This window comes from Sciurus vulgaris (assembly GCF_902686455.1).
Source record: "Sciurus vulgaris genome assembly, chromosome: 7".
Classification (NCBI taxonomy): domain Eukaryota; kingdom Metazoa; phylum Chordata; class Mammalia; order Rodentia; family Sciuridae; genus Sciurus; species Sciurus vulgaris.
The window spans coordinates 37,288,348-37,302,441 of NC_136467.1; the positions used below are offsets into that span (position 1 = coordinate 37,288,348).

Below are 14,094 nucleotides of genomic sequence, written 5' to 3' on the forward strand. Positions count from 1 at the left end.
GGGATACGTAAGAAACCTAAAAATTAAGGTCATTTTGGTTGGTGTTAGGTGGCTTTCTACATAAAATACAGTGCTTTACAAATACAGTGCATCCTTTTCCTTCTTTAATAATGTATAAACCCTGGGCATAACATCTACAGATTACATAATTGATTATAAGTGAATAATGTGTGGCATCTTCTTTACCTTTCTTATCTATCCCTAGAGCATGACTCTAAAAGCCTGGCAATCATAGAAGCCAAAAGACTTCTTTCTTATCAATATCTGTGGCTAACAAGTTACTGCTCTCTGTGTACATAAATGGTGAACTCATAGTTGGTGAACCTGCCCAGTGTGTTTCTGGATTCATCCAATCAGGCACTTCATGACCTTTTCATATAGCTCCTGTGATCTGCATTATAGCATGGGGCTTTGACAATAAATAGATCTAAAATTTATAAAATCATTTTATTGCACAATAAAACGTAGATATTGAAAATTGCCTCAATATAAAGTCTGTTATGACTCAATGAATTTTTATAAGGCAAATGCTGCATAGGTCAGGAAAGAAACTTTGCCTGACATTCCAGCGGTTCCTTCCATGTATCCATGCCCAGTCTCTGAGCTATCTCCCTGCACCTGAAAATAATCATGATTATGACTTCTATGTATGCATTCTTTGCACTGAGTTTAGTCTTATCTGCTCTTAAAAATATTTTTTAATTGTCTGTTACTCTGTCAGCTTGACCTTCATCTCTCTTTTCCTCATGGTTTGTCTATTGAGGAATGTAGGCCTTTTGATGTCTAGTTTCCTATAGTCTGTATTTTGCTAGTTGCATGCTAATATCCTCTTCTGTTGTTCCACCTGTTCCCTTCTCCTCTGAATTTTCTGCAAATTCGCAGCCAGATCCAGGGTCAAGTTTGCTCCTTTGGCAACAGTTTAGGTGATGCTTGGTGTAATTGCAGGAGACAGGAAATGTGTTGTCTTTCTTTGTGTGATCTCGTCAGCTGCTGATGTTTAATGCCTCTATTCTTTCCTGGAGGTTGAAATATGAGAGATAGCTTTATTTTTATTTGTTATTATTTTTTATTCATTGTACACAAATAGGGTACAACTTTTCATTTTTCTGGTTATACATGATGTAGAGTCACAGCGGGTAATGATGTCTCTCTCCCTCCACTATCTTTCCTTCCTCACACCCTCTCCCTTCCCCTCATAGTCCTCTACATAAGCCAATGTTCCTCTTTTTATATCTTCTTTCTTTTTTATTTGTTTAGTTTATAAACAAATAGTTCTCCTTTTCTTCTATGTAGTCACCCAGCATTACAGTTCACTAAGGACAAAAAGATAAACAAGCCAATCTGTATTTACTAATTTTCAATATGTGTTGGTTCTCGAACAGTCTCCAAAAATGACTGATTTTTTTCCCCTGTAATATATCATTATGAACTCCTGAATTTAAGCATATTTAGTGGACTTTAATGTGATTGAATTAATATTAAATACTAATATTAAAAATCTCAACTTTTCCCATCTTAGGCCACTTAGGCCTTTCACCATGACTCCTGAGTCTTTTAGATATGACTGTGGTAGTCTTTGAGAGTTTTTTTGCTATTTGCTTTTGTGAGTTGTTCTGTTGTATCCTCTAGATCTGAAATCAGTCTTTTTTTTATGTACCTAAGTTTGTTTTAGTGAGAAACTATATTTCAAGACAATAGTCAGAACTGAGGGATGCTCATTGCTAGAAATTTTCAGTGAAGACAGATCAGATCTATATATACATACACTGAAAGATAAAAATGCCTAAAGCATTCATATTGATATTCCAATTTCAAACTTACAGATTTTTTACTTAATGTTTTATGTTTTATAATTTCTGTTTCATCTCTTTTTTTCCTGCTCTAGTATTCTCAGCTGTTAATGAACACAGGGAAGATAGGTTTAGAACATCTCATAAGTACTCATTTGTTTCATCTCATGTTATTCTGAAGACTTATAGCTCCATTGTCAACATGTAGATACATATATATATCATGGACTCTCCTTCTAAGCCCTTGTTTAGTCTGAGTAACACTTTTTAAAGTGCAGTATTAGTCCATATGTCATATCTTCCCGGTAATATTTGTATTTCTGAAACTCATTCTTTTCAATTTTAAAATTCTATTACTTTAAATTATGACAAAAACATAAACTTTGTATTTCTAACCATGATTACATGCATATAGTTCAGTAGTATTACATATATTCCCATTGTTGTGCAATTAATCTCCTGACCTTTTTGCTTTAAAACTAAGACTCTCCCCTTTGAAGAAGCAGCCCATTTCTCCTACCTTCCTCCCACAGGAACCACCATTCTAACCTCCTTTTCTATGAATTTGACTACTTTGGATACTTCATGAGGGTGGGTAGACATTGCATGTTTTTATGGTTGGCTCATTTAATTTAGTATATGCCCAGGTTCATCTGTGTTGTAGCCTGTGACAGGATTTCCTTCCTTAAGTTTGAGTAATATTTCATTTTATGTATATACCACATTTTATTTTTTATTTTGTATACTTTTATTTTTAACTGACCAAAAATAATTATACATATTTATGGGAAATCGTGTGATGTGTAAAATTTACATTGTCTAAAATTCAAATAGGGGAAGCATATCTATCTTCTAAAACACTTGTCATTAATTTATGGTGAAAACATTCAGTCATTTCTTCTAGATTTTTTGAAATACATAATCCACTATTCCTAGTTATATTCATCCTAATGTGCAATGTAACACCAGACTAATTTCTCTTATCTAACTGTAACTTATTGCCTGTTAATGTTGACCAACATTTCTTACTCCTTGTCCCCTTCTGTCCCCAGCCTGTGATAACTACTCTTGTACTCCCAACTTCTATGAGGCTGATTTGTTTTAGATTGAGTGACATTCTGTGGTATTTGTCTTTCTGTTCTTGGCTTATTTCACTTAACATAGTGTCATCTGGTTCCATACATGTTGTCACGAATAAAAGTATTTGATCCTTTTTAATGAAAGAGGAATATTCTGTTGTGCATATGTACCATGTTTTCTTTACCTTTTCATCCATTGATGGACACCTAGTTTTATTTCATTTCTTGGCTAATGCTATGAATCTGTGATAAACATGGGGCACAGATGTCTCCTTGGCATATCCATTTCATTTTCTTTGAATATATGCCCAGAAGGGGGATTGCTAGATCAAACAGTAGATTATTTTTAATTTGGGGGGAAGCCCCATAATGTTTTCCATCATGCCTGTTTTAATTTACATTGCCATCAACAGTAGGTAAGGACTTTCTTTTCTCCAATTTCTTGTCAGTGGTTATCATTTGATGATATCATTCTAACTGGGGTGAGGAGATACCTTGTTTTGGTTTTGATTTACATTTCTTTGATGATTAGTGATGTTGAACATTTTTTCATATATCTGTCAACCAATTGTATATCGTCTTTTGAGAAATGTATGTTTAGGTTTGTTGCCCTTTTAAAAATCAATGTATTTCTTAATCTTTTTTTGGGGGGGAGGGGTAGTATGCAATTTTACTTCCTTCTTTCCAATTTGGATACCCTTTATTTCTTTCTCTTTCCTGCTTGCTCTGGCTGGAACTCTCAGTCCTGTGGTAAATAAAAGCGGTTGAAAGTGTACATCCTTGGCTCATTCCAGATCTTAAAGAAAGATTTCAGCTTTCCTCGTTTGAGGATGATGTTGGCAGTTGTCTTTTTAAATATAGCCTTTATTATGTTGGGGTATGTTTTTTCTATATATAGTTGTTGAGCTTTATCAAGAATGGATATTGAATTTAGATGGCCCTATAGTTTTTTCATTCATTCTGTTAATGCTTTCATATTTATTAATTTTTGTGTGATGCACCATCTTATCAGGCCTGAGATGACTCTCACTTGATCACACTAATGGGTCTTTTTAATATCCTGTTAGATTCCATTTGCTACTACTTTGTTGAGGAATTTTTTTTCTTATTTATATTGTTCAGGGATATTTTCAGGGATATTGGTCTTTTTTTTTTTTTTAATTTGTTTTCTTACACTTGACTGGTTCTGGTTTCAGGGTAGGACTTATCTTGTACAATGAGTTTGGAAAAATTCCCTCCTCTTCAATTTGTTTGGAATTATTTGAGAAGAATTGATATTAGTTCTTCTTTAATTGTTTTGTAGAATTCAGCAGTGAAACCATCTGGTCCTGTGCTTTTCTTTGAAAAGAGACTTTATTACTGGTTCAATATCATTAATCATTTTTGGTCTGTTCATGTTTTCTATTTCCTCATGATTCAATCTTGGTAATGTGAATGAGCCCAGGAATTGGCCCATTTGGTCTAGATTATCAGATTTGTTGGCATATTATTCATATTAGTCTAATGGCCCTTTGTATTTCCTTGGTGTCAGTTGACACATCTTTTTCATATTTGATTTTATTTATTTGAATATTTTTTCTTTTTTTCCCCCTTAGTCTAACTAAAGGTTAATCTGATCTGTTTTTGCTGTGATCTTTATTTTTTCTTTCCTTCTACTAATTTTTGAGTTTGGTTTGCTCATGGTTTTATCATTCTTGTTAAGCATCTGGAGGTTGTTTACTTGAGATTTTTCTATTTTTTTGACGTAGGCATTGATTGCTTCGAAGTTTTATCTTTGCTCTGTTTTTTTGCTGTATGCTGGAGATGTTAGTATGTTACATTACCATTATCATTTATCTTAAAAATTTTTAATGTCCATCTTAATTTCTTCATTGACACATTGCTTGGTTGTTACTGATTTCTGGTTTATTTGCATTATAGTTGCAAAAGATACATGATGGGATTTCAATTTTTTAGAACTTGATGAGGTTTGTTTTGTGGGCCATCATCTCCTCTAACATGATGGTGTTCCATGTGCTGCTAAAAATGATGTGTGTCCTGCAGCTGATGATTGCTGGTAGGAATAAGAGACCCTCAGTTCTTAGATGTTGATAATAGGCTACCTGCACCCATGATACTTAGGGTGACTGTGCATAATATAGAATTTTCACATTGTCTTTCCTTACATTCTTCCTTCATATATTATTCTGTCATTAAGGATTGCTGAGTCCAATTATATTTTTCCTTTTAAATCATATACTTTTTTCCCTAGATATAAAAATTATTTTTTTTTCTATTTATGTAAACTTTCTAATTTTACCAAAATTTGTAACACTGGATCATCCTCACTTTTGTCTGGACATTTTTTCCTTATTCTCTTCCAGTATCTGTTTTCAGTGGCCACATTCAGAAAGACTGAAAAAGTACTGGTGCCAACTTCCCAAATCCCTCAGACCTAATGGTAAATTACATTGCTCTTCTTGCTCTATTCAACTTCCCTCTTACTGTGAATTAAATAATTTTATAATTCTAGACTCATATGATTGTTTTTTCCCTTTTCATCCTGGTGCAATATTTGACCAAGAGTGTACCTAATGGTGGTCGTTTGCATCTCTGTTGCCACATCAAGGTATGAAATGGCATTTTTTTAAAAATTTTTTTATCTCTGTCAAGAGACTCAATGCTTTTAAGTCTAGTCAGATTAAAGAAAATATTACAGAAAATCTAGAACTAGAATGCCCAGCCTTAAAAATGTGTTTCTTCAGAACAAGTTCTGGTACTGAAATTATCTCTTTCAGTGGTCAGAGTTCAAGCAAGTAAAGCAGACTTATATCAAGAAATTGGTTTATACAGATTACAGGGGTCGACTGGGAAAGTCTGAGATCTGAAGGGAACATCCCTGGGAACAGCAGGCAGGAGCTCATGGCACAGACTGATGCTGCTGTTCAGGCATGAAATTTTTTTTCAGAGAAACCTCAACCTCTGTTCTTAAAACCTTTCTAGAATGTATATGCTATAACTGGCTACATTTAAGTGTAATGTATTACTAGAAGCTATGTAAATAAAGCAATGCATAGCATAGTATCTTATAATTCTCAGAACAGTGCATTGATCAAGCCTTAGCAGTAAATAATCAAATCATTGAACTGATAAAAAGGAAAATCAGCTTCGATTTATTTTAGAGGAAATACTGCTAGATTTAGAGTTATCAAAACTGGTTTCGATTTTTTTGTTGTTCTACTTATAGGCTGTTTATCTTATAATAGTTGTGAATTCAGATATTTTCCTCTTTTAATGAACATTTGCTATGACACTATGTACATATGAGACAGAAGGGACCAAACTAAGATAATAGTTGACATAATGTCAGGCACAAGGATTTGATTATCTAAATGATTTTATAAGTCTAATATCATGACTGTAATAATTTTTATAATTGTTTTATTTGAAGAAATTCTCTAAGTCTTAAATGGAGTTTAAGAGATATTTCTGGATGGTATTCTAAGATAATAACTTATAGAAGTGGAAGGATTCACATGATTCTTTTCTCTAAAATATTCAGTGAATTTAGTTCATTTTCATAAAGTATCTGAGTACCTACTAAATAAAGATAATGTATGGCATGATAGAAAAAATATGTTTAAGTGAAACATGAAATCCTACCTTCAGAACGGTTTCAGTACACAAGAGATAAAAGGACACATATGGAATATAACATTAAAAATTCAAGACATCACTGATAGTAGTTTCTGTCATAACCTTTGATGGATATCTTGAGCCAGTATCCATGACACCACCAGCAGGGTATGAAGTGAAGAGTCTGTACAACCTGATGGAGATAGAACATCAAGGCAGAGAGGACAGAGCCACACCAAAATGGAAGTCACGTAGAAATCAAATAGGAATGTTTAAGAGATGCTAATTTCTTGGGACAACAATATTTTTATAAGAGCAAATGAACAAATTCATCCAAATTCAGTAATAAAGAAGTAGTGCAACTTCAATATTGGCAATTAGTTTGCAAGAGAGAGATAAAAGAAACAACTTTTGAAGTTAGTGAAAACTCCTTTGAAATCCTTGGTTATAAAGCAAAGGGGGCAGAAAGTGAGGTCTCACTGATAGTGTAGAGGACTGAGCATTTGGAGGAAAGAAATCACATGGGCAATTGTGATTCAAAAGGAAACCTGGGCAGCCTAAGGACGTGGATGCTATAAGGTAGTGCTGGAGGCTATGCTGGTGTAAATTTTTAGACAACTGAGAATTTCCACAGGACTGTGGTGGGATGATAATTGGGTCTGTGAATATTCACAGTGATGGATATGATGTTTGGAACCACTGAGAATTCTAGAAGTTGAGAGGTGGTTGGGAGAGAATGTGGAAGAGGACTCTGCAAGTTAGGAACTGGAATAATGGGAACTCTCTCGGAGGGAGGGGATAAGTACACAAAGAAAATGTACTCACCACTGAGACACTATTATGAAAGGGACTCAAATTAAGGTAAAAAGACTGAGTACTAGCCAGGCTTAGTGGCATACACCTGAAACCCAGCTTCTTCAGGAGACTGAGGAAGACGGATTACAAGTTTGAGACCAGCCTCAGCAAGAGGAGGAGGGACTTAAAAAGACATAGCATTTAAAGGCTTAGGTAAGTTTGTACACATGCAAGAGAACCCAGTGGACAGAACAGGCATCAGGAGTTGGCGTGCCTGTCAGAGTTAATAAAGAGTAAGTGGCAGAACTAAAGGTAACAGAGGGCAAGGGCACAGCAGGAGGGACATATTAGAGGAAGCCTAGACCATGGTGGTAGAAGAGGTAGGAGTGCCAAGTTGTGGTCTGCCTTCGAATTAGAAAGATTGTACAGAGATGATATGCAATTGGAAAAAAAGATACAGGCTGAGATTTGCATGTATAATGATTTTTTACGTGGTTTGTGGGGAAAGAATTTAGACTGATTTATGGATTTGTATTTCATGACTTTTGAACATAAGCTGCTTTTTCTTATTATCCAGAGAGATGAGTAGGAGTTATTGTTAAAAAATTTATGGAGTGGGTGGGTAAAGAGAGAAGAATTAAGAAAAGACTCAATGTATAAGAAAACAGTACAATCTTAATTGGGACTTTGTTTCCTTAGGTATATATGTATGTGTATGCACACAAATTTACACATATAGAAATATAGAGGTTATACATTTCATTACAGTGGAAAATATGTAATGTATAATTTGCACATGTATAATATCAGATATGGAGAAATATCATAGGTAGTGTGCATTTTGGAATTTAGAAAATTATTACAGTACCCTGGTTTTGATTTCCAACACTGCAAATAAACAAAACAAAAACAAGAAAATCATTAAAGCAATACATTGCTACCATCAAAATATACAAAAACATCAGAGAAAACATTTTTAAAATGTCTATTAATCTATCCCCACCCTAATTTAATAGGCTTGAACATTTTACATATGTGTCTTATGCCTCTTTTTCAAGTAATGTTCGTATGCACATGTATAATAGTACTACTCAGTGAAATGCTGGATCTAGTGAGTACCAGAGAATTGTTAATTTTCAGAAATATCAAGAGATAATATCACATTGAGAGATTGAACATGGCCATTGTGGGAATATTCACACCCCAGAATCTGGTAAATGCTACAAATCAGAAGTTTATATTTTTGTTTAAAGAACTAAATGTCATATTTTACCAGCACATGACTAGTCCTAGTTTACTTAGTTTAACGGCTACTTTTTTGGATGAGTAAAACTCAGAAATATTTAGATCTTTCCCATATTGAACTCTTACAAATGGTGCTGAGTTCAACATTCCTGTATATATCTCCTTGTTCACATTGAGAAGAGTGATTTAACTGTAGAAACCTAGAAGTAGATTTGCAGTGTGCTGAAATTTTTGCATTTTCATCTTTTGTAAATAGCAAAAAATTTAATAAAATTATTCTAACAGTTTAAGCTATATCCTGTAATTTATTTATTTATTTATTTTGTTTCCCATATCTAATACTATGAAATGATATTTCAAGTGTTATGAAAGAGTACCAGGGATATTTAGCATTTCATAGGCAGGAAATGAGGTTGAAAGTCATGATCTATTCTTTCCCAGAGAAATTAGGGCTTTTTGTTTCATTTTGTCTATCTTTGACATATATGATATTTAAAATGTAGATTTATGATCTCCTTACATGGGTATTAGACATACACATTTTCTCTTTTTATAACCTTCCATTTTTTGATTGGGTTGTTTATCTTTTTTCTTATTGAACTATAGAAGATCTTTACATATCCTGGCTATTTATCTTTTGATGGTTATTTCTTTGATGAATATCTTATCATGATTCATGGCTTATTTTTTCCCACTCTATTTATAATGTCTTTTGACATATGGAAGTTATAAATTTTATTATACTTGAAAATTCCAATCATTTCCTATGTAGTTTATGCTTACTGGTCTTGTGTTAGATGCCCTGATATCATAAATATCATAAATATGTTTTCCAAGTTTTCATTTTGAAAGTTGACAGGCATGCTTTTAACATTTAGGACTTTTTTTATTACTTCTGGAATGTGTGTAAATTGACTGTCATTAATGCCAAAGAGATAGGAGTTTGCACAGAATAGAGATTTTGTGTTGACTCTAAATTATTCATCAGTAATAATTGTCATTCTGTGGTAAACACACATTTCATATTTGGAATGAAGAGATGCATCTTGATCTATTGAAACAAACAGGACAGCACACGCAGTATACTATGAAGGTCAAAAGAAGGTGGTACACACATTTGGGAGGTGGGGGCAGTCAGTGACTTGGACTGAAGCCATTAGCTCTTGTTAATTCATATACTTGGGTATAGCAATTTTATCGAAATCTGTGATTACTAACATCATGTCATGCTTAAACCATTTAAAGAATGCCAGTATTTATTTATATCCTTTTTCTGATTGAATGACAGTGGTAAAAATTTGTGGATCCACGTAGACATTTGCCTTCCAATTTAGCAGCAAGAATAATTTATCATAGATATTGCTTGCTAAGATGCTTTGGATTTATAGAAAGGTGAAGAACCTGTTTTTAAAGATTGGTTTTTGTTTGCAGAGACGAAATGGAGAAGATATACCTGTAGCCCAGACTAAAAACATCAATCACAGAAGATTTGCTGCTTCCTTTAGATTGCAAGAAGTGACAAAAACTGATCAGGATTTGTATCGCTGTGTAACTCAGTCAGAACGAGGTTCTGGTGTGTCCAATTTTGCTCAACTTATTGTGAGAGGTAAAATTGTTTTCACTTCATGAAATTTCATGTCTTTATTAGAAAAAAATCAACTCTAGACATTTCGATTCATTTTAAACCACAGTGATTTTCATCGCAAGTGACTATAAAAGTCATATCATTATAAAAGTTCTGATAATGTCTTAAGGTAAATTAAGATGCTAGCTGCAATGTTTGTTCTGAAGTCTGCAAGTGTTTCTTATCAAAAGGAGTTTGCTTTTTAATGCTCTAATAGGACAAAACATTTAAAATATCTCACTGTGTTACTATCATAAGTTCATATTAGATCTGTTTCTTTCTGTTTAAAACCTTTCCCCATATATTGCAGCAATGAGTTGTTCTTTGATGCACTGTGGCAGTGAGGTCAAGGTCAAAGATTCTATTGAGATGTAGACCTGTATATTTACTAATATACAATCCCAATATTTAATATTCACTAATTATGGTCCCCTACTCAATCTTAGAAAATTAGTAGTGACTACAGGTTTATGAAGGATTGGATATATCAGTATGTATCTGTAGTGAATCCTAGGGGGAAAATGTAAACATATAAAACATTACATTTAATCAAAATTTACTAAGTCACTATCATTTCCCAGCACTATTCTAGCTCAGAGGATATAGTTGTAAATGAAAACAAAGTTATGTTCACATAGGATTAACACAATGGTACTTTAAGCATCTTTTGTACAAAGATACTAAAAATGTGGCATGTGTTATGAAGTAAAAGACACAAAGTGATGGAGATTGATATTTTAGTTATAGTGATTTAGAAGATGTCCTTGAAAAGGTGACAACTGAGTTGAAAACTTAAAAAAAAAAAAAAAAAATGAAGACTTCAAGCCATATAACAATTTAGAGGAAAAGCAGCTTTGTTGAATAGGGTATCACACATATATCAATATTGACACAAATGAAAATGATGATATATTTTGTAAGTCTCTTCAAGGATAATTTTAGGAGATTATAATAAAACCATCTAAACTGAACTGAGATTTGTCCGAAGAATGTGGAAAGGCATTTGTGTATGAATCTTCTTTGAGGTAGGATTTGAAGACTGACAGAAAGTTGCCCAGGTGAGGGGTATAGATGTTGGGGCAGGGATAAGACTCAGAAGCACCAAGTCCTAAACAGCACAGCATATGACAAGGCCCAGGGGCTGGAATGAAATATGAGATACATATTCAAGTTAATATATTTTATAAAACTTGACATAAAATGTCTTTTACATATATTATTTCAAGATTTACTTGATTTTACTATTTAACCTTTAGTAATTATAGAAAGAAGGAAATTGAAATTCAAGTCATTTGATAGTTTGCCCAGAGCCACAAAAATCTAATAATTGATGGAGCCAGAATATACATTCATGTGTCTTATCTTGTAATGGTGAGCTTGCTCTTTTACAGTTCAGCTTTCTCTCATATTAACATTATCAAATAATCCTATTAGGCTCTTTGTATACCTCTGTTTTGGGAATCTCGAAAGCTCATTTTTAAAAACAAAAATGTTTATCTTCAATATAGGCTGAAACTTCTCTGATATTTCTAGTCAGCTCATATCACCTGCACAAGTTCATGGAATTACAGTCCCATTTATTAAAGGAAGAGAAAATGATAATATTTGACTCTAGGGTCCAGAGAAACAATTTATCTCATGTTCACATATTCACCTTTGTGGAATTCTATTCCACCATTTCTAACTGAGCCTAATTTAAAGCTGAAGTTATCCTTCAGGGTGCTGTGGCTACAGGGATGGGGGTGTGTCACTGAGTCATCGTACTCCCTGTATCCTCAAAGTGCCACATGTGCTCTCCCCGTGTGCAGCCATGAAGGAGATGGTGTCTTGACAGGGTACCTTGAGTGCTTTTGGATACCTTATGGCATGTATAATACCTGTAGTTAAGTATGCTATATTATATTGCATTACATTATCTATAAAGTTAATACATAAGCTTTTTTGAGGAAATAGAAGAGAGTGTTGATGTTTTCATTAAAGTTTCCTCTTTATGTCTCTAATTCTTTCTTTCGTGTGAACATTTTTGCCTTTTATATTTTAAAAGAGAGCTACTTTGTCATTATTAGATCTCTCTAGTTTATTTCTCTTTTTTTTTTTTTATTTTGGGTGGGGGGTGGGTATGAGGATCAAACCCAGATCCTCAGGGTGCTAAGCAAGTGTTCTACCACACATCTACCTCTCCAGCACTCTTTTCTTGTCTTAATTAGGAAATAAATTTCATTTTATCCATGCCTTGATCTCTTTACCTAGAAACAACTAAATGTTTCAATAAAAATTTTAGAAGGATGGTTCTTAAATATTATTGAGAATTTTGTCCTTCCTTTTTTCTTTTTAAAGAAAGTCCTTCTATTTATTATATATTTTATTTAGAATTTATGTTAGAAAAGTTGGGTTAAAATATAATGGGGCTTTGCATGTGTTATCCAGAGTCTGCATACATTGTGGAAATATATTTTGATAGTTTTGACAGTTTTATTTATTTTTTTCAACAGATTTTAGGATCTGTATCTAATGCTTACAGGTGATAGTTTGCTTGCTATTTTATTTGAAATCCAATGTAGAGGAATAAGCTTTCTTGTTTGTGCAGATAACCACCAAATAAATATTGCTAACCAAAAACATACCCTTGGGGCTTAGCTGTCCTGGTGTTGAAACAGTGCTGAGAATTAACTATGATGACAGGTCCTATCGCTCATTGGCACTTTTAGAGCTGACATCCTGTTACATGGATACAAAAGATGGTAATTTTAAAGGAAATTTTTGGGGCAGTGATATGAATAGTCTTTAATAAGAGCTGGCATAGTATTGCCTGTTGTCAAAGATGACCCATGGGTAAGAGTTTATTAGTGCATTTTCTCTTAAACTGGAAGTGACAGGGTGCGCTTAAGGCTTTTTTTGTTGCTGTTTGTTATAAATGAAAATTTCCCTGCAAAATTCTCATGCTGAAGAGTATCGATCTCTGTGTTCCCATAGCCACAGGAAGAACAAGAAAACATGGTGAGACAGAATTTACTTTGTCATGACTTAATGTTGCGTCCAGATCATTTTGAGTAATGATAACTTCTGCAGCTTGTGAGAGCCGATCTTTATTGACTAAATTTTTATTGAGATGAGATGCAGAATAGACATTTTTTGCTCAGTGATTCCTCAAAATTGAAGTGTAAAGGATGTGAAATACATATTGGGGGTGGTTACCAGTTTCATACTGAAAACACCAACTTTTTAGTCTAATTATGTTACTGTTAGTTTTGCTCAATTTCTACCTGATTTATATCTTTTCCACCTGTCTAAATCGAAGACCCCCTTACATTGCTAATCAATTGACCCAAAATAAACTTCTAATAAAGTTCTCTAAGTGCTAAAACGGACACTCAATTTCTATTCTGAGTTGTTTGCTATGTTGCTCCAGTTACCAATTTTACCTGTGAAAGTACAATTACATTTTTAGTTCTTTAATTTGAAAAGTACAGCTTATTTTTTTAATCATTGTTAATGGTTGATTGTTGCATTTTACTGTCCACTGCTAGCCATTGTCAAATGCTCTGCACATAAAAGTATTCAGTAGTATACTTACCTATTCCTAATTAGTGACAGTGAACTCTTTCTACAAATTGGGGTGAATATAAATCTATTTACCCAATCTTATTCAAAATAGATACCCAAATTAACTTAGAGTTGTTTAAAATTGTAAAAAATTCAGATTGATGTTGATACTGCCCTTTGCAAGATAATAACTCTGCTTAAAACCAAGAGCGTTATTGACTTTTGTCACTGGTACTTGCAGAGGTGGTTTCAGGGTCGTTACAGCCGATCTCTAAGGATCTACACTCTTTGCGGTTCTTTACACTATAACCAGTGGTTCTGGATTCCATCCTAAGCTAAGCTCCCTCATAGTCATAGCACAGAAATATAGCTCAGTTGGTAGAGTCCTTGCCTTGCAAGCACA

At 33.6% G+C, this 14,094-nt stretch overlaps 1 protein-coding gene across 4 annotated transcripts in view; it reads left to right on the forward strand.

The window, feature by feature from the left end:
• The window catches only part of PTPRK (protein tyrosine phosphatase receptor type K), a 561,297-nt gene that overhangs the window by 287,238 nt on the left and 259,965 nt on the right, over positions 1-14,094 (forward strand). For all 4 annotated transcript variants that reach the window (XM_079148159.1, XM_079148160.1, XM_079148158.1 and 1 more), the window contains exon 6: positions 9,956-10,130. In XM_079148159.1, coding sequence (XP_079004285.1) covers positions 9,956-10,130 — 175 coding nt within the window. The remainder of the gene's footprint in view (positions 1-9,955; positions 10,131-14,094) is intronic.